The sequence below is a fragment of the Myxine glutinosa genome, chromosome 2, assembly GCF_964187855.1.
Source record: "Myxine glutinosa chromosome 2, kmMyxGlut1.1, whole genome shotgun sequence".
Lineage (NCBI taxonomy): Eukaryota > Metazoa > Chordata > Myxini > Myxiniformes > Myxinidae > Myxine > Myxine glutinosa.
Genome location: NC_136262.1, coordinates 270,295,548 through 270,322,581, shown reverse-complemented (window position 1 = coordinate 270,322,581; position 27,034 = coordinate 270,295,548). Strand labels below are relative to the sequence as shown.

General features: G+C 44.4%; 1 protein-coding gene across 2 annotated transcripts in view; it reads left to right on the top strand.

Moving 5' to 3' along the window:
- The first annotated feature begins 388 nt into the window (after window positions 1-388).
- GNE (glucosamine (UDP-N-acetyl)-2-epimerase/N-acetylmannosamine kinase) overlaps window positions 389-27,034 on the top strand; it is a 169,299-nt gene continuing 142,653 nt past the window's right edge. For both annotated transcript variants that reach the window (XM_078772556.1, XM_078772555.1), the window contains exons 1-6: window positions 389-579; window positions 4,894-5,345; window positions 5,715-5,867; window positions 10,741-10,953; window positions 11,191-11,278; window positions 11,598-11,808. In XM_078772556.1, coding sequence (XP_078628682.1) covers window positions 410-579; window positions 4,894-5,345; window positions 5,715-5,867; window positions 10,741-10,953; window positions 11,191-11,278; window positions 11,598-11,808 — 1,287 coding nt within the window. In that variant the 5' untranslated portion in view covers window positions 389-409. The remainder of the gene's footprint in view (window positions 580-4,893; window positions 5,346-5,714; window positions 5,868-10,740; window positions 10,954-11,190; window positions 11,279-11,597; window positions 11,809-27,034) is intronic.

Below are 27,034 nucleotides of genomic sequence, written 5' to 3'. Positions count from 1 at the left end.
ATTTATCCCTCCTCACTGCTGTTGGCGTTTCAATTTCTCCTGCTGTTCCCTTTATGTTGTGTCCTGATTTGTTCTGTCAAAGCTCTTCAACAAACGTAGCCCACGTAGTAAAAAAAATAAATAATAATAACCTCCCTCCCCTCGCTCTTCCTCCCCACTCCCTCCCCTCGCTCTTCCTCCCCACTCCCTCCCCTCGCTCTTCCTCCCCACTCCCTCCCCAATTCAAACAATGCCCCGCATTCGCAGATTCGTCATTTGCGGCATTTTCCAGGAACTTATCCCCCGGAATGCGGAATGTCAGGTCCTACGGTGCACTAGCGTAACTTGAAAGGGTTTTTTTTTTAACGTACTTTCTTGTCTTCTCCTTGTACGTGTATTTTTACCTGGGCAGTTTTGATATTACTCAAAAATGGATGAGAAGAGGTCCACGTGCAAATCCAGGCTGCGGGTATGTGTCGCCACCTGTAACAGAGCGGACTACAGCAAACTGGCACCTATAATGTTTGCTATCAAAGACGATCCCGAATCTTTTGACTTGAGCATCATTGTGCTGGGTTCTCACCTCATTGACGATTATGGGTAAGAACATCAGCATTTGGGAAACGTTTTCCCTGATCCGTCGCTCCTTTGTTTTGCCTTTTATTATTCACTCGAATTTTTGTGCAAAGTTTGATATACACTGTTCTTCTAAAATGTTTTTTTTTTTTTTGTATACAAGATCGAGGCTCATGTAAGAGCTAAAATTAATGACAAAAAAACAAACTGACATAAAACATAAGATAAAAGTGAGCGGGAGACAATATGGAGAGCAGGGACATCGGGAGATCTGTGGGAGGGCTTGGGGGAGAGGGGGGCATTGGATGGGGGATGGGGAGGAAGTGGGAGACATTAAAAAAAAAAAACTCATGGACACCAAGGACTTCCAGGAAAGAAGTTGGAATTTCAAAAAAGTGGATCTGGGTGAATTAGCGGAGGTAGAAAAGATCAAGGTTTTGGATGGGGGAAGATAAGAGATGGTGGTGAACAGCTGTTTTAAAGACCTGGAGGGAGGAGTGGGATTGAAGGGAGTGGGGGAGTTTGTTCCAGAGGCGGGAGAAAAGAGGAGTGAAGGTGAGCAGAGAGCCTAGATTTTGGCAGTTTAACCATAAGAGGGTTGCAGGCAGATCTTGTGCGACCTGCAGGAATATTTGGAGGACAGAGCCCAGAGAGAGCTGGGGGAGCAAGGCCGGAGAGGAGTCGGTAGAAGACAGAAAGGCCACCAACCTGCCTGCGGTGAGTGAGTGAAAGGTCCTCGGAGTTAGCTTCATCGCAGGAGATTCCAATGATTCTGAATGCTTTGGTTTCAACAGCGTGAAGACTAGCTAGGTGTGAGGCAGGAGCACTAGCCCAGAGGGGGGAACAGTATTCCATTGAGCTGCGGATGAAAGCCTTGTTTGTGGTGAGGAGCTCAGGTGTGCCAAGGAAGGACTTCGCACGATGGAGGATGCCCAGTTTGCGACTATCTTGGAGGCCAGCTTGGAAATGTGGGTTTCCCAGGAAAGATCATGGCAGATAGTGAGACCCAAAAGCTTGAGAGACCGAACTTCTTGGAGAGGATTTTTCAGAAAGTGGATGTGAGGGTTGTCCAGTCGGTCTTTTCGGAGAGACATCGTAAGAGTGTGAGATTTGTCAGGATTGAAAGACAATGACTTGGTGTGTTTGTTTTTCTGTGTGTTTGTCTTTCTGTGTGTTTGTCTTTCTGTGTGTTTGTCTTTCTGTGTGTTTGTCTTTCTGTGTGTTTGTCTTTCTGTGTGTTTGTCTTTCTGTGTGTTTGTCTTTCTGTGTGTTTGTCTTTCTGTGTGTTTGTCTTTCTGTGTGTTTGTCTTTCTGTGTGTTTGTCTTTCTGTGTGTTTGTCTGTTTGCTGTGTGTTTGTCTGTTTGCTGTGTGTTTGTCTGTTTGCTGTGTGTTTGTCTGTTTGCTGTGTGTTTGTCTGTTTGCTGTGTGTTTGTCTGTTTGCTGTGTGTTTGTCTGTTTGCTGTGTGTTTGTCTGTTTGCTGTGTGTTTGTCTGTTTGCTGTGTGTTTGTCTGTTTGCTGTGTGTTTGTCTGTTTGCTGTGTGTTTGTCTGTTTGCTGTGTGTTTGTCTGTTTGCTGTGTGTTTGTCTGTTTGCTGTGTGTTTGTCTGTTTGCTGTGTGTTTGTCTGTTTGCTGTGTGTTTGTCTGTTTGCTGTGTGTTTGTCTGTTTGCTGTGTGTTTGTCTGTTTGCTGTGTGTTTGTCTGTTTGCTGTGTGTTTGTCTGTTTGCTGTGTGTTTGTCTGTTTGTCTGTTTGCTGTGTGTTTGTCTGTTTGCTGTGTGTTTGTCTGTTTGCTGTGTGTTTGTCTGTTTGCTGTGTGTTTGTCTGTTTGCTGTGTGTTTGTCTGTTTGCTGTGTGTTTGTCTGTTTGCTGTGTGTTTGTCTGTTTGCTGTGTGTTTGTCTGTTTGCTGTGTGTTTGTCTGTTTGCTGTGTGTTTGTCTGTTTGCTGTGTGTTTGTCTGTTTGCTGTGTGTTTGTCTGTTTGCTGTGTGTTTGTCTGTTTGCTGTGTGTTTGTCTGTTTGCTGTGTGTTTGTCTGTTTGCTGTGTGTTTGTCCGTTTGCTGTGTGTTTGTCCGTTTGCTGTGTGTTTGTCCGTTTGCTGTGTGTTTGTCCGTTTGCTGTGTGTTTGTCCGTTTGCTGTGTGTTTGTCCGTTTGCTGTGTGTTTGTCCGTTTGCTGTGTGTTTGTCCGTTTGCTGTGTGTTTGTCCGTTTGCTGTGTGTTTGTCCGTTTGCTGTGTGTTTGTCTGTCTTGCTGTGTGTTTGTCTGTCTTGCTGTGTGTTTGTCTGTCTTGCTGTGTGTTTGTCTGTCTTGCTGTGTGTTTGTCTGTCTTGCTGTGTGTTTGTCTGTCTTGCTGTGTGTTTGTCTGTCTTGCTGTGTGTTTGTTTGTCTTGCTGTGTGTTTGTCTTGCCGTTTCTGTTTCTGTATTTCAGTGTTTCATCTATAATAATAAAAGGCTGTGTGTGCACGGCCTCCATAACTCCAAAACCATGAAACCTAGCGGACCCAAACTTTGCATGCATACTTATGGACGTCCAAAGGATTGCATGGATGAAAACTGGCCATTTGGGTGTGTTTTCAACTTGAGTATGCCTCCCTCAGACAAGGTCTGTGTCTGTACAATGAAGTTTCATATCTACAACTGGTAGATGATCTTCATACCTACGAATCTCTTGTGTTCCTGTTTCCATCACAAGGCTAATATATGCCAGTGTTTGTGCATTTATTTAATCTCTGCAGGGCGAGCGCTCTTCAGGCTGTTTTTGTAAGCCATGGCGATAGTCGACAGCGCTCCCTTTTTGTTTTTACGTAGGCAGTTTGTTATTGCCCAAGATCACGTTGATTCACATTTTTGTGTGATCTTCTTTCATTATATGAATGTTATATTAACATACCAATAAACATATACTTTAAAAATCCAACGTCGAATAAAACGGTGTTTGGGTTTCCGCCATATTGAACTGCATCTTTGCACATTTCGCTGTTTTCCTGCTTGATTTTTCACTTTTATAGAAGACTATGTGAAGGACTTGCCGTTTTTGTGCCACGTTGAAATGTGAAATTCGTGAACAATTTGACTGTCCTCTTTGGGGACTGTTTATTTGTGGGGTCTACTCGACTTGTATTTACCTTTTTAGTGGTCCCTTGAGGTGCTCCGTACGAAATTGAAACAAATCTGGTGAAAAGGGGATGTTCAAAAGTGAAGTCGCATCGTTCTGTGCGTTCTGCTGGCAAATGTAAGTGATTGCATGCACAGACGTGCAGGCAAGGTGGTGCGTCTCCTGCGCAGGCAAGGTGGCGCGTCTCCTGCGCAGGCAAGGTGGCGCATCTCCTGCGTGGTTTATCTATGTCACACGTGATTGTACTAATGGATGCACCTGAGGCTGTTACACTTTCGCTAAAATAAGTTTGGGGGAAATCTGAAGTTTCTGAGGTATTGTACACTGATGATATTGTCACGTCAGCCCGGCGGTTAACACCGCTTGATGATGGAAAGTCGTAACGGTCCTTTATTCCGAGGTGTGTAACCGATACTGGCGGTTGGTCCGTCGCGTGCGGGTGAGGGAGCGAGGTGCTAACCTGGACCGAAGCCACACTGGTTTATTCTTGGACCCACAAACAATTAAACACACGTGACAAATGAAATGCCTCAATAATTAGTTTAATGAAATAAAGCACGGCAAAATTCAGGTTGAGGTAAAATAAATATTTGCTACTTTGAGGGATCTTGATTATGTACACCAAAAATATATCCATAGATGGGAGATTGGGTAGGCTTAGGTACATGGTCCGGATTGATGCCCACGGTCCGCCTTTTGTCCACTTTGACACTTATTTAGTCCACAGGATCCGATCCCCAAATCTGAACATGGATTTTGATTATATAGATTGTGCTGAGATTGTGCTGATTGTGAGAGTAGATTGTGCTGATGAGGGCCAAGGCTTTTTAAGTAGGCCGGACCAAAAGACCCCTGTGAGGTGAATTTGGGTTGACCAAGGATAAGCCTTTCGTGAAAGTAAGCCATTAATTATGTTCAAAAATGGTGTTTAAATTTACCCAAACACCAAGTTGTCATTCATGCATTCCTTTGGGGTTCTCTTGGTATGCAAGGAAAGTTTTGGGGCGCTAGGTTTCATGGTCTTGGTGTTATGGAGGAGACACACACACACAAACTAACTGACACATTCTCTTTTATTGTTATATACACACATGATGTATTTATAAATATGGCAGTGCATATCTGAAAGTTTCTCTCTGGTTTTTATTTTTTTAACCACAATTATTGCTGGTGCTTGTGTTGATTACTTTCTACTTTGGGGCTGTTGATTCTGAAAAACCTCAGGAACACCTACCGGATGATCGAGCAGGATGATTTTGAAGTTGATTCGTTCCTGCACACTATTGTTCGCGGTGAAGATGAGGCAGCAATGGTGGAGTCTGTCGGTTTGGCCCTCGTTAAACTGCTGGATGTGCTCAAACGTCTGCGGCCTCACCTTATCTTGATCCATGGAGACCGCTTTGACGTGCTTTCTCTGGCGACTTCAGCCGCTCTCATGAACATCCGCATACTGCATTTGGAAGGTGGGGAGGTGAGCGGTACAATCGACGACAGTATTCGGCACGCCATCACCAAGCTCGCGCACTACCACGTGTGCTGCACCAGTCGTGCCGAGCAGCACCTTATTGCTATGTGTGAGGACCACAGTCATATCCTCCTTGCTGGTTGCCCGTCGTATGATAAGCTGCTCACAGCCGGCAACAAAGAATACCTGCACATTTTGCAGAAATGGTTAGGTAAGGAGCATCTCGCACCTTCTTGTCGACTCTTCTTCACCCCTTCCCACAACTTCCATTCCTTGCTCATTTTCTCTTTCACTTATCTTGTGAACTCAACGTCCTCTTGATTATAAGTCGACCTGTCCATCACTAGTGCAACTTCGGCAACTTTGTTCATTTTGGAGGTGGGGGAGGGATAGGAAAGGACGTGCATTTATGTGTGATGGAGGGTCTGTTTGCCCTTCGTGTTGAATGATCCTTACTAAGTAGGCCTTACTTGTGAATTCACTTGAGGATATGTTTGTGACTGAATTGTACTACATCCTTTGTTATGCTGATGTGCAATCATAAGTGTTCATTTTTCTAGCCATTCCATGTTTTCTGCAGGTGACGACGTTCGACCAAATAACTACATCATAGCCCTGCAGCACCCTGTCACAACGGATGTGAAACATTCTGTAAAGATGTTTGAGCTCATGTTGGATGCCCTAACAGATTTTGGAAAAAGGACTCTCATCTTGTATCCAAACATTGATGCAGGTATTTTGTGGTTCCTGAAATAATTGACGAAATGGACCTGTTTGCTATGTGTTGTCTATGTGGACTTGTCATTTTCGTTTTTCAGATTGTTACTGTTTGAGCTGCTCTTTTGATGGGCCCATGAAGCTTCCATGGCGAGTTTTCACCACCAGTGAATGAATTTATTCTCATTTGCTTATTCTACTCTGTTGAGCTCAAAATAGTAAAGGATTATCTGTAATAATTATTTGAATAATCAATAACCACGTTCTAACCTTGCGCCATTAATACAAATCAGATTGTAAATATGTACTAGCAGGACCCACTGCCAATGGGAGCCGCCAGGGGGTTATGCTGTCTTACTTATTCAAACGAGTAATTCAAAATTCCTCTCGCCGCGTAATTCAAAATTCCTCCCTGCGTAATTCAAAGTGCCTCGCCGCGTAATTCAAAGCGCCTCTCGCCGCGCGACTCAAAGCGCCTCTCGCCGCGCGACTCAAAGCGCCTCTCTCCGCGCGACTCAAAGTGCCTCTCGCCGCGCGACTCAAAGCACCGCGCGACTCAAAGCGCCTCTCGCCGCGCGACTCAAAGCGCCGCGCGACTCAAAGCGCCTCTCGCCGCGCGACTCGAAGCGCCGCGCGACTCGAAGCGCCGCGCAAGTATTTAATTATTCGATTAATGACTTGATTGATTTTTTTAAGTTGCAGATTCGGATGAAAATGTTGGTTTATGTGTTCCATTAGCCATTTGGTCAATTATTTAATTATTTTATGATTATTATTTATTTGTTTTCATTATTAATCATTTATTTATTTTCTTTCTCATCTGGGCAATATGTCGGGCACCTTTTGAGCTAGGAAGCTGATATTTCGATATGACGGTGAGCAAGTGATGTGGCTACAAAGTATATTTTTGATTTATTGGGGAATGGTAAAGTTGGAGATTAATTTTACTGAACGTAGTCGTTGGAGACCTTACGGCTGTTCGCGGGATAAAATATATCTGCACAGACAGTCCATTTTAACGGAGGCTGTCTGATGTGACTATATATAGTCATGCGTACTGCACATGTGCATGCGTACTGCACATGTGCATGCGTACGGCACATGCATGCACGCACGCAGGCACACACACATGCATGCGTACCACACACACACACCACACACCACACACCACACACCATACACACATATACGCATGTGCACTACACACATACACATGTGCACTACACACATACGCATGTGCACTACACACATACGCATGTGCACTACACACATACGCATGTGCACTACACACATACGCATGTGCACTACACACATACGCATGTGCACTACACACATACGCATGTGCACTACACACATACGCATGTGCACTACACACATACGCATGTGCACTACACACATACGCATGTGCACTACACACATACGCATGTGCACTACACACATACGCATGTGCACTACACACATAGACGCTTGCATACATACCACGCACATGCACACACACATCAAATAGTACTGCTTCACTGGAATTGTGACTATGAACCCTTTTGTCGCATCAGTAATTGCTGCAAGGTTTTAGCATCGCATGCTAGTATAAACACAGTTACGCTCCTATTGATGACACACATGTAGTTAATGTGAGCATTAACACAGTTACGCTCGTGTTGATGACACACGTGTAGATAATGTGAGCATTAACACCGTTACGCTCATGTTGATGACACACGTGTAGTTAATGTTAGCATTAACACAGTTACGCTCATGTTGATCTGTGTAGTTAATGTGAGCATTAACACAGTTTCGTTCATGTTGATGACACACGTGTAGTTTATGTTAGCATTAACACAGTTACGCTCATGTTGATGACGCACGTGTAGTTAATGTGAGCATTAACACAGTTACGCTCGTGTTGATGACACACGTGTAGTTAATGTGAGCATTAACAGTTATTCTCATGTTGATGACACACGTGTAGTTAATGTTAGCATTAACACCGTTACGCTTATGTTGATGACACACGTGTAGTTAATAATAATAATAATAATAATAATACATTTATTTTATATAGCGCTTTTCAAGAAGCCCAAAGACGCTTTGACAGAGTACAAAAAACTAAGTGCAAAAAGACAAAAATCAACAGGTAAATAATCAAAGCAAAAGCAAAAGGAAGGAGAAGGAGAAGAGATAGTCAGGGGTTAAATGCTGTGGGTTAAATGTTGAATGCAGTGTTGAACAGGTGGGTCTTGAGTGATGTTTTGAATGTGGTGAGTGAGGAGGAGTCTCTGATGGTGTGAGGTAGAGAGTTCCAGAGGGTGGGAGCAGCGATGGTGAAGGCCCTGTCCCCCCAGGATCTGAATTTGGTCCGCATGGGGGGGGGGGGGGGGTCAGGAGGTTGGTACCAGCAGGGCGGAGGTTGCGGGTGGGAGTGTGTCTGGAGAGGAGGTCAGTCAGGTAGGATGGGGCCAGGTTATGGAGGGCTTTGTCGGTCAAGAGGAGGATTGTGTACTGGATTCCCTGGGGGATGGGGAGCCAGTGAAGCTTGTAAAGGACAGGGGTGATGTGGTCACGGGTCTGGGAATGGGTGCTATGGCAGTTACGCTCGTGTTGATGACACATGTGTTGTTAATGTTAGCATTAACACCGTTATGCTCGTGTTGATGACACGTGTGGTTAATGTGAGCATTAACACAGTTAGGCTCGTGTTGATGACACACGTGTCGTTAATGTTAGCATTAACACAGTTACGTTCTGAATGATGACACACGTGTGGTTAATGTTAGCATTAACACAGTTACGCTCATGTTGATGACACACGTGTAGTTAATGTTAGCATTAACACAGTTACGCTCATGTTGATGACACATGTGTAGTTAATGTGAGCATTAACACTGTTACGCTCATGTTGATGCCACATGTGTGGTTAATGTGAGCATTAACACAGTTACGCTCATATTGATGACACGTGTGGTTAATGTGAGCATTAACACAGTTACGCTCGTGTTGATGACACACGTGTAGTTAATGTGAGCATTAACGCAGTTACGCTCGTGTTGATGACACATGTGTTGTTAATGTTAGCATTAAGACAGTTACGCTCGTGTTGATGACACACGTGTAGTTAATGTGAGCATTAACACAGTTACGCTCATGTTGATGCCACATGTGTGGTTAATGTGAGCATTAACACAGTTACGCTCATATTGATGACACGTGTTGTTAATGTTAGCATTAAGACAGTTACGCTCGTGTTGATGACACACGTGTAGTTAATGTGAGCATTAACACAGTTGCGCTCATGTTGATGACACACGTGTAGTTAATGTGAGCATTAACACAGTTGCACTCGTGTTGATGACACACGTGTTGTTAATGTTAGTATTAACACAGTTACCATCATGCTGATGACACACGTGTAGTTAATGTGAGCATTAACGCAGTTACGCTCGTGTTGATGACACGTGTTGTTAATGTTAGCATTAAGACAGTTACGCTTGTGTTGATGACACACGTGTAGTTAATGTGAGCATTAACACAGTTACGCTCATGTTGATGACACACGTGTAGTTAATGTGAGCATTAACACAGTTACACTCGTGTTGATGACACACTTGTTGTTAATGTTAGTATTAACACAGTTACCATCATGCTGATGACACACGTGTAGTTAATGTGAGCATTAACACAGTTACGCTCATGTTGATGACACATGTGTAGTTAATGTGAGCATTAACACAGTTACGCTCGTATTGATGACACGTGCAGTTAATGTGAGCATTAACACAGTTATGCTCATGTTGATGACGCACGTGTAGTTAATGTTAGCATTAACACAGTTACGCTCATGCTGATGACACATGTGTAGTTAATGTTAGCATTAACACAGTTACGCTCATGCTGATGACACACGTGTGGTTAATGTGAGCATTAACACAGTTACGCTCATGTTGATGACACATGTGTAGTTAATGTGAGCATTAACACAGTTACGCTTATGTTGATGACGCACGTGTAGTTAATGTGAGCATTAACACAGTTACGCTTATGTTGATGACACACGTGTCGTTAATGTGAGCATTGACACTTACGCTCATGTTGATGACGCACGTGTAGTTAATGGTAGCATTAACACAGTTATGCTCATGTTGATGACGCACGTGTAGTTAATGGTAGCATTAACACAGTTATGCTCATGTTGATGACACACGTGTCGTTAATGTGAGCATTGACACTTACGCTCATGTTGATGACGCACGTGTAGTTAATGGTAGCATTAACACAGTTATGCTCATGTTGATGACGCACGTGTAGTTAATGTGAGCATTAACACAGGCACACTCGTATTCTGTGCCAGATTACCACACAGTCCAACTTACTAACCTGAAAGGATCGTGCACCTCAGGTCCATGCACTACTTAATCCTGCCCTGCTCATATTGATCATACACATGTTGTTAACGAATGCCTCATGCTCAGGTGAGTTGATCGACCACCACGTCACCACCATTGTTAACGGAGTGAAAAGTGACTGCACAGGCAGCCATTTGGCGGAGTGATTAAAAATGTTTATTATAAGTTTTACACCAAATTAAACCGAAATGCTTCAGTGATTCACGTACCTATGGGTTTCCATCGGTAGTAAAAACATGTTTGTTGTTTGTTCCCTTTTAATGTTTGTTTCCTGTCACAGTGAATTTGTTATCATTTCTGAACCTGTGAAATTATGCACACATGCTGCAGCTGGGGAGCGTTATTTGTGTAGCTCCATGGATTGTGATCAGATGTCGTATTGATTGTGATGATTTTTAATCTATGCACAAGCACGTGTGTAAAAGAATCAATACTTGTGCTGGTAAGCCATTTCTAATGCGTGTGTACACATTTATATCATTTATTCAGGTAGTAAGGAAATGGTTCGTGCGATGAGGATAAAGGGAATTGAGCAGAACCCTTTGTTTCGAGCCGTAAAGCACATTGCCTTCGACCATTTCATCCAGCTGGTGGCACACGCCGCATGTATGATCGGAAATAGCAGTTGTGGCGTGCGGGAGGCCGGGGCCTTCGGGACGGCCGTCGTTAACGTTGGCTCGAGGCAGACGGGCAGGGAAACGGGTATGTTGGTGTACACGCTGCCTCCCTGATGAAAATGTAATAAACGTGACATAATTTAGTAACTACAATTTTCACATCAGAGACCCTACTTCATTTGGTGACACTGCATTTGGTTTTTATTTATTCCACTTCCTCCTCCTCCTCATTACCCCTCCCCCTCTCCCCTCCCTCCTCCCCTCCCCCAACGCCTCATTGACACTTGACCGACACCCAAACATATTTTGTGCTCCAATCCAGGAGAGAATGTTCTTCATGTACGAGATGCTGATGCGAAAAACAAACTAATTCACGCACTGCAGCTTCAGTACGGGAAGCGTTATCCATGGTAATGGATCCACATTTTCACTTTTGGAAACGACACGATCGGTCCACTCTCAGCTTCTTGATGTCTGTTCCTCTTCGCTTGCATGTATTATGAATAATGTGATTCCTATATCTCTATCACCCTCCCTCCCTTTCTCTCTCCTTCCTACTCCACCAGATAATTTTGTTTTATTATTCTAATTGTGGCTTCAGCATTCGGTTTGATTACTCTGTATTTGATTATCGAGGTTTTATAAATGGAGACAGACATTACACACAGATCGGAGTGAAATGTTTCGATTCACTCCGATCATTCACTCCGATTTTGTTTTCGTCCAAAGCTCCAAGATATACGGAGACGGACAAGCTGTTCCCCGTATCATACAATTCATGAAGTCCATCGACAAAGACAAACCGTTGCAGAAGAAGTTTTGCTTCCCCCCTGTGTACGACTCGGTGTTTCACGACATCGACCACATCTTGGAAACGCAGAGCGCGTTGGCCATAGACCTTGGTGGAACTCACCTGAGGGTTGCACTTGTCAATTCAAATGTAAGTTTTACACTCTGTATTTTCTTTGTGCTCGACAACATTTACAATAGGAAATTCAAATGTAATGTTCTCTTGTTTGAACTTTGGGGATAATGTATAAAAGAAAAAAAACGTTTCTAAATCGAGCACAAGTCTTGGCAATAACCTGATGCTCATGTGAAATTTCAGGAGAGAAAGAGGAAATTTAATATTTAACCTGTTACTGTTAACCTGGTGCAAATGAGACGTCCTGTATTTGGGTTCTGCGAAGTTTAATTGTCGATCTGGATCTCTGAATACGCACTTCTACTGTTCGAAATGCCCACTGAGAAAAATTATCATTGTCCTACCGACACTGACCGGTCCCACCAACACTGATGTCTGAAGCTTGCAATTCGAATCGTATGAATTTTTTTTCTTTTGTTTACAAGGTCGAAGCTCATATAAGAGATAAAACACAGAACATATAATAAAGGGAGCGGGACACAAGAAGGGCAGAGAGAGGGGGAAGCACGACGACAAGAGAGCCCAGGGACATCAGGAGATCTGTAGAAGGGAGAGGGTTGGGGTACATGGGATAAACAAATGGACACTACAAGGACTTTCAGGAAAGAAAACGGAATTTGAAGGAGGTGGATTTGGGTAGGGTAGGGTAGGGCAGAAAAGATGAAGGTTTTGGATATATATATATTTTTTTTTCGATACAATATTGAGGCTCGTGTAAAAGCTAAAATGGGGAAGATAAGAAATGGCAGTGAACAGCTGTTTTGAAGACCTGGAGGGAGCAGTTGGATTGAAGAGAGTGTGGGAGTTTGTTTCAGAGGTTGGGAAAAAAGAGAAATGAAAAAGTGAAGGTGAGCAGAGTTTTGATTTTGGCAGTTTCACCAGAAAGGGGTTTCTGACAGATCTTGTGCGTCCTGCAGGAATATTTGGGGGACTAATATACTGGCATATGACGAATGAGTATATATAATATACTGGCAAATGACGGAGGTTCGTAGATGTCTCACCTGAAATGGAAATGAGCAATTTCCTTTGGAGTGTGTCTTGATAGAAATGGGAATTGAATGAATGAATGATCGTTTTAAGGCCATTTTCCCCGCTAGAGCGGGGGTTAGCCTGGGGGGTAGCCAGGTGAGCCCATTCCCAGGTTAGCCTGGGAATTCAGTGAAAATATTCGGTGAGCAGATCAGATGTCGCAATGGGTGCAGCTGGTAACCTCAACAACCTCATTCCATTCTATCAGCTGAGATTTCCAATCGATTTCCTAATCAAAACCGATTTTGGGAGGATTTTTTTTCGAATTTTCTAAGGGGTCGAAAGTATTTTTAGGGTCATAAAGGGGACTAAAGTGTTTAAAGGGCCAAATGGGGTCTGAAGGTGTCGTAAGGGCGAACGAGCAAAAGGGGTCAAAAGTGTCCAAATGGTCATAAATTGTCCAGATGGTCTTGTATTGTCCAAAGTGTCTTGAAAAGTTAATAGGTCTGAAAAGTATCAAAACGTGTATATGTCTCAAAAGGGTCGAAATGGGTATGAAAGGGTCTCAAGTGTGTAAAAGGGCTAAGGGGTGTAAAAAGGTCTAAAGACCGGAAACGACTTCCGTTTCCGGTCTTGCTGGCGACGGTTCGTTTTTTCGCAGGTCTCCACGCTCTCCATCGAAATCGAAGTTAAGTCATTGTTCCAATTTGTATTTTCGTTATAACTGTATTTCTTTTATGGTGTATGTACGTATATTGTCCCGTCAAAGATTTTCGGTGCAAATCTTTCATACCTGTATTGAAAATCGCGTTAATTCGTGTCGTCTCGAGGCCCTGTACAGTGTACACTGTACAACCTTGAGGCTTTGTTTTTCTTTCAGCGCCTGTCGTTTGTGATCCAATAACTTTCGTTCTCTGTTTTCGCAGTCTTTCCACCCCAAAGCCTACTTCCTTATGTAAATCTCAACTCAAAAAAACAAAAAAAAAAGACATTACCTTCTCTGTGCTCATTCGTTTATTCTTTCTTATTCGTTCGTTCGTTCTTCGACCACGTGTTTCTCCCCCATTTCCCCAGATAGATTGTCAAATTTCAATTCGTTATTTTATCGTCCATGTGATATTGTTTGATTATAGTTAGTTTTGGTTTGAATTTCCTGTAACTCGTATTTAATTAATCGTGTTCTGCTCCTCGTGTGTGGCCTTGTACTGTAGTTGTACCCCCGTCGGTGTTTTGTTAACTTAAGTGTGTTTTGCTTGGCTCTTGGTTTTTTCCCTTCTACCCCGAACATAATACTGTCTAACGTTCTAAATCCCCACCCCCCCCCCCCCCCCAAAAAAAACAAAAAAAAAACCAAAAACATTTATTTTCTTTTCTCCACGTGTACTGTTGTCTCATCCTGTATTTTCTGTCCAGGTGTGCTGTTCGCCCCACCCCCATTATCTCCTTGCCATCCACCGTTTGCCCTGTTCACGTGACTCGTGGTGGTCCCTCTCGGCTCTCCCCCCGTTGGTATTTTTGTGCATATAAGATTGTTCATAGTTCTGTTTAAATATTTTTAAATATGTTTAACCTTTCCCCTTCTGTTTTTTATTCAGTGGTATACACAAAGAATTAAGTTAAGCACCCCCCCGTTTTTTTTACAACCTCGCACATTACAAGTTTGTTGTCGTCAAAACAGTGTAATATACCCATGATATTGCTATATTTTCTGGAGAAGTGATATTATGGTCACATAAAAACATAACAATCATGCCGTTTTCAATATTTTATTCTGAATAATTTAAGGTGAAAATTTTTGGGAATTTTAGGCATATTTTCACCTCAATTTAAGTATGGAGCTATAGGTCCATCACGGACAGTGTGGATGACGTTTATGTTTTCTAACGTACAGTCATTGTTCTGAGAAGACCTCTAGCGATCTTTGCGTCAATAACGTGTGTAGGACCCACGTGATCGGATGGAGCAAGGTGCTGTGACAACCATCCCCTGGCCTGCGTACAGTCCTGACCTGAACCCCCTCGAGCACGTTTGGGACATGTTGGGACGACAAATTGCGAAGATGGTCCCTCCAATAGCCAATCTGGATGAATTGGAACGTGCATTACATCGGGAATGGAACAACCTGCCACAGCAACGCATACGACGGCTTACAGGGTCTATGAGACGTAGGGTTGAGTCAGTGATCCGATCACGTGGGTCCTCCACACGTTATTGACGCAAAGATCGCTAGAGGTCTTCTCAGAACAATGACTGTACGTTAGAAAACATAAACGTCATCCACACTGTCCGTGATGGACCTATAGCTCCATACTTAAATTGAGGTGAAAATATGCCTAAAATTCCCAAAAAATTTCACCTTAAATTATTCAGAATAAAATATTGAAAACGGCATGATTGTTATGTTTTTATGTGACCATAATATCACTTCTCCAGAAAATATAGCAATATCATGGGTATATTACACTGTTTTGATGACAACAAACTTGTAATGTGCGAGGTTGTAAAAAAACGGGGGGGTGCTTAACTTAATTCTTTGTGTATATATTACAACACGCTGTTTTTCTTCCTATTTAAAAGGCTTTTCTCAATTTCCTCTCCAACTCATTCCACTTCAAAAAAAAGAAATTCAATATCTTATACGTCTCCCTCACTACATGGTCTAAATTCACATTCATTCCATCCCTCCTTCATCATCCTGAACCGGATTGCTAACTTGAAAATCACAACAAACCCAATTTGTTATCAATGTTCGTCTTTCATTAATCATCCACTTTCTAAACTCCCCTCTTGCCCCTCCCATCCAAATCCCCCCCCTTGCACCTACACTCCGAAACTTCCCCCTTGCCCCTCCACTCCGAAACTCCCCCCTTGCCCCTCCACTCCTGAACTCCCCCCTTGCCCCTCCACTCCTAAACTCCCCCCTTACCCTTCCCCTCCTAATCCCCCCCCCTTGCCCCTCCCCTCCTAATCTCCCCCCTTTCCCCTTCCCTCCAAAACTCCCCCCTTGCCCCTCCCCTCCAAAACTCCCCCCTTGCCCCTCCCCTCCTAAACTCCCCCCTCACTCCTGCCCTTCAAAACCCCCCCCCCAATCCCTCCCATTCAATTCTCCCCACATACCATTCCTCTCCAATTCTCTCTCCTCCCCCCTCCTCCTCCAAGCTGCCTCCTCCCCACTTCGTCTCCCTTCTATCTCATACCTCCACCCCCCCCAAACCTTCTACTTTCCTCTGCCCCCCCTCAAACAACCCCTCACTGTGCCGCATCCCTTCACCAGCAAACCTTTCATCCTCCTCATCCTTCCCTTTCTTGGAACTCTTCTGCAACATCTGAAACACTATCAACTGCTCTCCCTACCTCCCCCTCTCATCCTTCATCTTACCCTACTCCTCCCCTCCCCTGTCCTGCACCCGATGCTCCCCCTCTCTCTTCATTAACGGTATGGACCTCAAACATCCGGGGCCTTCGCTCAAACCTGACTGATCTCTCCATACAGGTTGCTTCTGACAATCCAGACTTGATCTGCTTAACAGAGACTTTCCTCCTTCAAGATGTCTCTGATTCCTTAATATCTCTTCCTGGTTACTCCCTCCTCCGGTATGATAGACCTGAGCCTCGGCCTGGTGGTGGGGTGGCTATCTTTGTCAAAAACTCTCTTCCTCACTCTCCTTGCACTGCTCTCTTTCCTCCTCACCCGCAGGAGTACCTCTGGTTACGGCTTCCTCTCCGCTCCCACCTTTTGTTCATATGTGTTCTGTACCGTCCCCCAAACAGTGATGACTCCATCTACATTTCAATGTCTGACAACATGGACCAACTTCTATCCACTCATCCCAACTCTCTCTTCCTCATATGTGGTGACTTCAACTGTCATCATGCCACCTGGTTGGGTGTGGGTTCCTCTCTCACTAGTCATGGCACCTCAGCAAAGGACTTCTGTGACTCACTGGGATTGACACAATCTGTCAATTTCCCGACCCGGATCTCAGCTAATGGAGTATCTTCTCTTCTAGACTTGGTTATGACAAACTTCCCTGCTAATGTCTGCTGCTCTTCTTCTGCTCCAATCGGTTCTTCTGATCATGTGCTTGTCAAAGTGGACATCTCTCTGGCCATTCTCAGAGAGCCTCCTCAGCGTCGACGAGTCTGGCATTTCACTCAGGCCGACTGGGACGGTCTTCAAGCAGCCATCAATCGTCTGGATTGGTCTCCCATCTCCACTGCCTCTGACATCAATTCTTCCTGGGAATTCTTCCAAAGCAAACTGATCTCTCTCATGCACAGATTTATCCCATCTCGCCTTCAATTGTCTTACCCTTCCTCCCGTCCATGGTACACTGAATCTTGTGGTGAGGCAGTTGCCCTGAAACAACTTGCCTTTGCCTCTTGGAAGGCTAATCCAACTGAAGGAAATCTCAGTTCCTTCCACCAAGCTCGGAACAAGTGTGTGTCTACCCTCAGGAGTGCCAGGAAGCACTATCTCTCCTCACTCAAGAATGAACTCTCAAACCTGTCTCCTTCCTCCAAATCCTGGTGGCGTCTGGTCAAATCCGTTTCTGGTGTTTGTTCCCCCTCCATCCCTTCCCTTACCTCAAATGGCCACACAGTTGACATCGCACGTGACAAAGCCGAATGCCTCAACTCTGTGTTCGCCTCGAAATCCTTAGTCCCAAACCCATCTCTCTCTGTTCCCACCTTTCCCAGTCGAACCCAACTGCTCCTGGACTCTGTGTCCTTCTCTCCTGACAAGGTGGAGGAGTTTTTGTCAAACCTCGACTCTGATTCTGCAACTGGACCAGACGGCATCAGCCCACGGGTCCTAAAATCCTGCTCTGCCGCTCTATCTCACCCTCTCTCTGTTCTTTTCACCCTATCTTTTGCTCAAGGTCATCTGCCAGCATCCTGGAAATCAGCTAACATTACCGCTTTACACAAAAAAGGTGCAAAAACAGATCCTTGCAACTACAGACCAATCAGCCTGCTCCCAATTATCAGCAAAGTCATGGAATCCATCATTGCTTCGGATATGAAATCTTTCCTCTTCTCCAATGGCTTGATCTCTGATCATCAATTTGGTTTCAGACCAGGTCACTCTACTCTGGACATGCTGCTTCTGCTGTCTCAACAATGGATGGAGGTCCTCAATGCCAAACAGGAAATCAGAGCTGTCTCCCTTGACATATCAAGGGCCTTTGATACGGTCTGGCACCCAGCTCTGCTCACCAAACTCTCCTCCTATGGTATCCATGGAAATCTCCATGCATGGCTTGCGGACTTCCTCTCTGGTCGTAGTCAACGTGTGGCCCTGAATGGATTTCTCTCATCTCCCCTTCCTGTTCAGGCTGGAGTTCCCCAAGGAAGTGTGCTGGGCCCTGTGCTTTTTCTGGTCTTTATCAATGATCTCTCTGACTCTCTGGAAAATCCTCTCTATCTCTTTGCTGATGACTCCACTCTCTGCCGCTCCATTCCTCTTCCCTCAGATCGGCAGTCTGCAGCCTCCTCACTCTCTGAAGACCTGGACAAAATCACAGACTGGTCAAACAAGTGGAACATGTCTTTCAATCCTGCCAAATCTCACTCTCTTACTATGTCTCTCCGAAAAGATCGACTGGACAACCCTCCCATCTACTTTCTCAACAATCCTCTCCAAGAAGTTCTGTCACTCAAGCTTTTGGGTCTCACTATCTGCCATGATCTTTCTTGGGAAAACCACATTTCCAAGCTGGCCTCCAAAGCCAGTCGCCGACTGGGCATCCTCCGTCGTGTGAAGTCCTTCCTCGGCACACCTGAGCTCCTCACCACTTACAAGGCTTTCATCCGCAGCTCAATGGAATACTGTTCTCCCCTATGGGCTGGTGCTCCTGCCTCACACCTGGCTCGGCTTCACGCTGTTGAATCCAAAGCTTTCAAAATCATTGGAATCTCCCGCGATGAAGCTATCTCTGAGGGCCTTTCACTCACTCACCGCAGGCAGGTAGGTGGTCTTTCTGTCTTCTACCGACTCCTCTCCGGCCTTGCTCCCCCAGCTCTCTCTGTGCTCTGTCCCCCAAATATTCCTACAGGTCGCACAAGATCTGCCAGCAACCCTCTGATGGTTAAACTGCCGAAATCTCGGCTCTCTGCTCACCTTCACTCTTTCATTCCTCTTTTCTCCCGCCTGTGGAACAAACTCCCACACTCCCTTCAATCCCTCTCCTCCCTCCAGGTCTTTAAAACAGCTGTTCACCACCATCTCTTATCTTCCCCCATCCATAACCTTGATCTTTTCTACCCCCACTAATTCACCCCAGATCCACCTTGTTTGAAATTCCAACTTATTTCCTGGAAATCCTGGCAGTGTCCATATGTTTATACCTCTCCCACCCCCCCCCCCCCTTCACATGCCTCCCCCCCTTCACATGCCTCCCCCCCTTCACATGCCTCCCCCCCAAAGCCCTCTCCCTCCCACAGATCTCTCGATGTCTCCATGTCTCTCGGTCCCTGCTCTCAAATGTTGTGTTTGTGTCCTTCCCCCTCTCTCCCCATCTTGTCTACCGCTCCCGTTGTTATTTGTTTTATGTGTCTGTTTGTCTTTCTGTGTGATTAATGTTCGCTCTTTCACGAGCCTCGATCTTGTATACAAAAAAAAAAAAAAAAAAAAAAAAAATGTAAAAGGTCTATGGCAGTGTTTCCCAACTTTTTTCACTATGTGGCCCAACTGGCTTTTGACCTGACATGTTATGGCCCGGTGGGGATCATAGCAATTTTTTGAAACCAAAGAAATGTCAATAAGAACCACAACTTAATTCAATTTCGACTTTTAGAGTATTTAATGGAACAATATTTCTCATTTGAACAATTTATTTGTGAAATGAATTAATGCGAGTGAAGTAAAGCAAATTTATTTGTGACAAAGGGTCTTGCGAGAAATTTTTAGAACAGAACATCAAGAAAATCAATTGATAAGGCAAATGAACACTTCAGATTTCAAGGCTTTTCCATAAAAAAACAAACATTTATTTTAAATGAAGAAATGAAACTCTATTAACACATTGCAATAATAACCAGGAAAATAAAAAATATTTGAAAACTCATCTCCAGGGTGCTTTGCTTGTGGGCTGTAACACAAAACATTGCAGTATCTGCCAATTGAAAAAAAAAACTCAAACCAGTTTAACCAGAAGTTACTTTAATGAGAGATGTTCTCCTGAAATTTCTGCACCAGTTTCCAAATCCTAGGTTATGTTGTAGAAAGCGCACATCGAAGATCTGCCTCACATTCAAGGCGGTTCCGAGCCTTTGTCTTCAGCTGCACCAACGTTGAGAAGCCTGATTCACAAAGATAAGTTGTTGCAAAGGGCAGGAGTTTCCGAAGGCATTCCTTTTCAATGTTGGGGTAGCTTCCCACCATTTTTGGCCAAAACTCAGAGATAGAGGAAGCTTCAAAGACATCTCTGCATCCAGAATCATTTTTAAATTCAATCAGTTCATCTTGCAGATCATCCTGGACGTCACTGACTTTAACAAGAAAAGGATTCCTCATGAGCGCCAGTCCTTCTCTCCCAATTTCTGGAAAGTACTGCAGAAATCCTTCTCGGAGACAGCTGAGGAGTGTCACGACATCCTTTGCAATGCCAGGATCCAACGGCTCATTAATAGTGACTTCTGAAAGAGATTCGAACATGGTAAAGTTCCCTTCCTCAGCCTTTCGTTTCCAGTTTTCAAGCTTCTGTATAAATACACTAAGAGTGTCAATGAACTGAATGATAGTTGTTCCCTTTCCTTGCAGCCTTAGATTCAGTCTGTTCAGTTGCTCAAAAATATCCACAAGGTATGCGAGGTGAAAGACCCACAGCTTTTCATGGAAGGAAGCTTCAAGTTTGTGCATTTCTTTCTTGCTTTTCATTTTCACGGTATAAAACCAACACTCTAAGGGGTGTAAAAAGGTATAAAGGGTGTAAGGGATGTAAAGGGTTAAAATGGGTCTAAAGGTGTTCGGAGGGGTGTAATGGGATCGAAGGGCCGGGTGTAAAGGGATCTAAAGGGGGGTGTAAAGGGTCAAAGGGATTTAAGGGGTGGAAAGTGTCAAAGGGTTCTAAGGGGAATAAAGGGTCGAAGGTGTGTAGTGTTGAGGGTGAAAAGGGGTGTGAAGTGTATGAAGGGATCTAAGGGGTGGAAAGTGTCAAAGGGGAATAAAGGGCCGAAGGTGTCATGTTGAGGGTTATAAGGGGCGTGAAGTGAATGAAGGGGACTAAGGGGTGGAAAGGGTGTAAGGTGCTGAAAGGGTCGAAACACTCCAAAGGGTGTAAGAGTGAAGCTGGAGTAAAGAAATTACCTCTGGTTCATCAATAAATGAACTTGGAAGTGCAACACGACGATAATGGGCCAAATGTCCTCCTCATCATGGTATATAACCTATTCAGGTATATCCACCATTATATCGTGGTTAAAAATCTGATGGTAGAAAGTTTCGTTTTGATTAACGTTGGGAGCTCAAAGCAATATAATCCCAAACAAAGAGCAAAACAACAACTCACCTTGATGTGAGGATGAGGTAATCGGTGGAGGTTCACCTGTTGGCAAGTGGCCGTTTGGAGTTGGCGTCATGTGGGTCCTTTTTTGTTCAAAATATGTTTTCACCCTTGAGGCTGATGTTCGATGAGCAGTAAAGTTACCTGTAAATCGATGTATAGGTTGTGTTTGTACTATTTTCAGTTTTTGAATAATTGGTGCATTTCCGAGGTCACGCGACTCCTTCTTTGCCGAACTTTACCGATCATGGTAATGTCTTAATGAAGAATTGTTTCTCACATCTGATCACATTTTTGATGATCGGAGCTCACCATCAATCTAATTATATTGATATCCGTGTTGAAATCAGATGAAAATTGGGCTTTTTATAAATATTTGTATTTGTGGATCGACCCTCGGAGATCATGGCGACAGGTGGCGGCTCGGATTATTTTTAAGTTATGAATTTTGAGAAAATAACTGTTTTAAACCCCCTATTTAGGTACAGGGTGGTAAAAGATGTTCTATAAAGTTTCGTTCCGATTCACCTTGGGAGCTCAGAGGAGAAGGTTCACAAACGAACGGACATTTTGATTTAATATATATATTTAATATATATATATACACACAGACACAGACTTGGCATTTAATATGGAATATTTTTTGTGGGGGTGAACTTACTTTTCAAGATGTCTTAGAACCAAAAGTTCATTGGAATTATGTTGAAATTATTCTAGATTTTGTTAATGTGACCTTTAAAAGAAACAAAAACCACATTTGACATTTCGAAGCAAATAAATTGATCCTTGAAAGTGATGTAAACTGATATCGAACTCAATTCACGGACAGTACTGTGTTAAACTTCTGTACGTTTTCCAGAAGTATTTCTTTATTTTGCACATTAGCCAAAATTTTTTTCAACAAAAGCGAAATTATGACTGGGATTACGGACAGTAAAATTACAGTTCAGTACTTGGTGTCACCCCCACTAGCATTCAGGAGAGCACGTACACGTTGAGGCATGCTGTTCACGAGATTTGCCAAGGTTTGGACAGGAATCGCTTACCATGCAGTGACAACAGCCTGCTGCAATTCACGCACAGAGGTAGGCTGCTGGTCCCAGTTGTCGATTTGACGCGTTAATTCTGCCCACAAGTTCTCTATCGGATTCATATCCGGGGACATCGCAGGCCACTCCATATGCTCTACACCACGATCAGCAAGAAAGTGTTGGATCATTCGAGCACGATGATGCCGTGCATTGTCATCTTGGAAGACAAAGTTTCCTCGAAAGGCTGCACAAGCAAATGGAAGCAATGTTTCTTCCAGAATGACCCTGTACTTGAACTGGTTCAGGTTTCCATTCAGCACAACCAGGTCAGTTTTTCCCCCTGCATGAAAAGCAGCCCAAACGGTCACCCCACCAACTCCAGCTTGGACTCTTGGCACTATACAATCTTCGTTGTGGGCTTCATGCACTTGTCTGCGCACTCGGACGCGGCCATCTTGACGATAGACCAGAAATCTAGACTCGTCACTGAAGGTCACGTGATTCCAGTGTTCTGGCTGCCATTGACGGTGCTCTCTGGCCCACTGCAATCGGCGCTGGCTGTGTTGTCTGGTCAGGCGTGGCTTTCTCAGGGTACGCCTGGCACGATAGCCTGCTTGAACCAGTCGTTGGTTGACCAGCCTTCTGGATACAGGCACATTTATCAGTTGCTGCCACTCAGCCCGAAGCCGATTAGCTGATTTGGTACGGCCCTTGCAGACTAACCGGTGCAGCTGGCGATCATCTCTCCCTGTGGTTCTGCGTGGATGTCCTGGCCTCGGTATTGGAGTAGGGATACCCCTCTGAGCATTTCGTTTCAGGATCTTTGACACCTGACCTTGAGTGATGCCATACTGCCGAGCAATAGCACGCTGTTTCATGCCAGAATTTCGAAAAGCCACCACTCAATGACGAACAGCATTGTCAAGTTGACGGATCATCTCCAGAGGAAGCAGCAATAACTTTTGTAGACGTGCAGCAGTTGTTTTCCACTAATACAGAACGCAACAACCCTTATATACCCGATTGTGAAGCCAATCGTCAAATGTACCTGTCCTTACATTTTGTCACGCCACCTGTGATATAATCCTGTTATTGACTTCTTGCTGCGAAAGACAATCAGTGACATGGTTCTTTCAACAAAGACATCACCGAAGGGTAAAATAAACTCACCAGATTGATATATTGAGTTCAGAAAGTAAACCCAAGTCAAGAAAAAAAAAAATTCCATATTAAGTGCCAAGTCTGCATATATACAGTTACGTGAAAAAGTAAGTGCACCCCATGTAAAGTTTTGACTTTTTCAACATGTATATTCAACATACAGCTATTTGATCTTCATTTCAACAATACTGACAGATAAAGGTGATGTAATATAACAAATATCATGAAACATTTACATTTTGTAGTCCATTGTATAATTTAAATAAACATAAATGCAAATTTCGCATGTGGAAAAAGTAAGTACACCCTTGGCTCTCATAGGTGGTATTGCCCCCGTTGGCAGAAACAACCTCGAGTAGGCGTTTCTTATAATTATAACTGTCTACCAGTCTCTGACATCGAAAGATTTTGCCCACTCCTCCATGCAGAATTCTTTCAGCTGTGTGATGTTTGAGGGGTTTCTTGCATGCACAGCTCATTTGAAATCCCCCCACAATGTCTCGATGGGATTTTGATCCGGGCTTTGACTTGGCCATTCCAGAACCCTCCATTTCTTTCTTTTCAGCCATTCCTTGGTGGATTTACTGGTATGTTTAGGGTCATTGTCATGTTGCAAGGTCCAGCTTCGGTTGAGCTTCAACTCTCCAACAGATGGCCTCACATTATCCTCAAGCACCCTCTGGTACAATGAAGAATTCATAGTGGATTCTATGATGGTGAGCTGCCCAGGTCCTGATGCAGCAAAGTTGCCCCAAGCCATAATATTTCCACCACCATGCTTTACAGTTGGTATCAGGTTCCTGTGGTCAAATGCTGTCTTTGGTTTTTGCCAAACATGTCTTCTGGTACTGTGGCCAAATAGCTCTACCTTTGACTCATCTGTCCAGAGCACATTGTTCCAGAAGTGCTGGTCTTTGCCCAGGTGTTCATTGGCAAACTTTAGTCTTGCCCTGATGTTCTTTCTGGACAGCAAAGGTTTCCTCCTGGCACACCTCCCATGTAGATCAAATTTGTGCAGCCTCTTTCTAATGGTAGACTCGTGCACTTTGACATCAACAGTGGCAAGAGCTACCTGCAGGTCCCGTGATGACATTCTGGGGTTCTTAGAGACTTCTTTCAGTATCTTGCGGTCTGCTCTCGGGCTGAACTTGCTGGGGTGGCCTGGCCTGAACAAGTTGGCAGTTGTTTGGAATCTTCTCCACTTGTAGAAGATCTTCCGGACAGTCGAATGATTTATTTCAAATTGTTTGGAGATCTTTTTAAATCTCTTCCCAGACTCAGAGGCATCTATAACCTTCTTTCTGAAGGCCTCAGAGAGCTGTTTTGATCGAGGCATGGTGACGCTGCACACTTCAACAACAAAGAGCAAACCAAACTAAATGTCTGAGGTTTAAATAAGACAGGTTCCTCCATGATCCTCTCTAACGATGTTCTTATCATTTGCACCTGAGCTGGTGCACCTGATTCTAATTTTAGGTATTTGAAGTCATGATAAATGTCGGGGTGTACTTCCTTTTTCCACATGCGAAATTTACATTTATGTTTATTTAAATTATACAATGGACTACAAAATGTAAATGTTTCATGATATTTGTGATATTATATCACCTTTATCTATCAATATTGTTTAAATTGTTTAAATGAAATATTGTTTAAATGAAGATCAAATAGCTATATGTTGAAAAAGTCAAAACTTTACGTGGGGTGTACTTACTTTTTCACGTGACTGTATATATATATATATATATATATATATATATATATATATATATATATATATATATATATATATATATATATATTGTTACAGACACGACTTTGATGTTAGGGTGGGCCGAGCGGAATGGCCGCCGTGTCCGCACAAGTTACCCGATTATACTCGAACGTTGACTAAATCGCGCTATGCTAAATCAATGATGGAAAAGACACAACGGCTGGATTAAAACGACACGACACCAAGGGTTCAGTTCTCAAGACCTCCGGAGGAGGTTATATTAGGGCAGAAGGTCAGATTACAACGACAAGAGGGACAGCATAGAAAGACAGGCACTTAGACACACTTATCTTATTCCCTGACAGACGACAGATAAACAGGACAAAAACTGACTCACACGGGGATTGATGGCAAGGAAAGCGGGTATCGATGGCTCAAGGTGCACTCTTGGCTCAAGGACAGAATCGACCCGGTCCGGTCCAATGATGCGGGGAGGTCGCTCTCAGCGCTGGAAGGTCGCGACTTGTCTTCTTCAGTCGGGGGCGCATCTGACGTCACATCCGGTAAGTCGCTGCGTATATCCGGCGGGGAGTGACACGCCCTCGGCTCGTTAGCTCCGCCCCAGATGGAATCGGCCCGCCCTTCTTATTGGGTGCGGGGGGGGGGTTACCGGCTCCGCCCCTGACGAGGAGCTGACAGCCGGCCCCTTCGTGGTAACCCCGTGGAGCGCATGGGCAATGGCGGCTAACCGAGCCGGAGTGAGGACGCACACTCCCCGCGCGCGCCGTTGTTGTAGTTGTTGTCGTTGTTGTTTGGGGAAGAAGATGGGAGGAGGTATGGGAAGGTCCTAAACTCACTACTGGTGCCATATAATCACATTCTGGTGCAATGAAGAGTCAGAATTAATGGAAACGAGTCCTTAACTGACATAGACTAAGAATAACTAGCAAGATGTCCGAAAGTTGTCTACGTGAGATGCGGTGGACCTGGGCACGACATTTAATGGGGGAAAAAGGGGAAGGTCGGTTCTACAGAGTGTTATTTACAGGCAATGGGACTAGGGAATGGGGGATTGGGGATAGTTGGGGAGTATTGGGGAAATAGGGGAGTATTTACAAGCGGATATTGAGGCCAAGTCCCATATCCGCAACATTGCACCCTTCTCTACCCTCGGCGCGTCCCGACCCGATAAATTTTTACCTATTTTAGTGTGGCACTCAGATGTAGTTCCCTCTACTATTAACTCTAACTTTTTGGAGGAACATATGCAGATGTTATGCATAGAGAGAGCACGCATGCCAGCATCGATACACCAACCCACGAGTGCTCTGTGGCCTTACGGCCTTTAATAATGTGCAGAGCACCCCTTCCAAGCACCAAAAGCACCACCCCATCACACAGTCAGCACCATCCGGTGCACCAATAAAATGTTTGGTGATCATTGTGTGGTGTCGCAGCCGGCCGATGTTCTGCCGCTGGTCTTGCCTTCGTGTGGTGCACTTGGCCTTCTTACTTCCTTAGAAAAATAAAGAAAGGCGCCAACCGCGTCCATTTCTTTATTGTGGCCGTCAGGGGGCCAACTGTTAGTGGTTCACCTTGTATGGCATAGGTGCCACGTTGACCCATAGGTCCATCCATGGGTGGTGCTTGGCCGCATAAGAACTGCGGTCCATGGTGGGTGGCCACAAACATTGCGGTCCATATGGTGTATCGATCCAGGCAGCAAGCAGCGAAAGTGCAGGCCCACAACTGCGAAGCCAGCACCTCTCTCTCCTCTCTCTCTACCCCAAAGCCAGATCCTCGGAGGTGGGAGACAAAAGAAGCAGACAAGTGAGTAAGGTGGTAAGGGCGCAAAA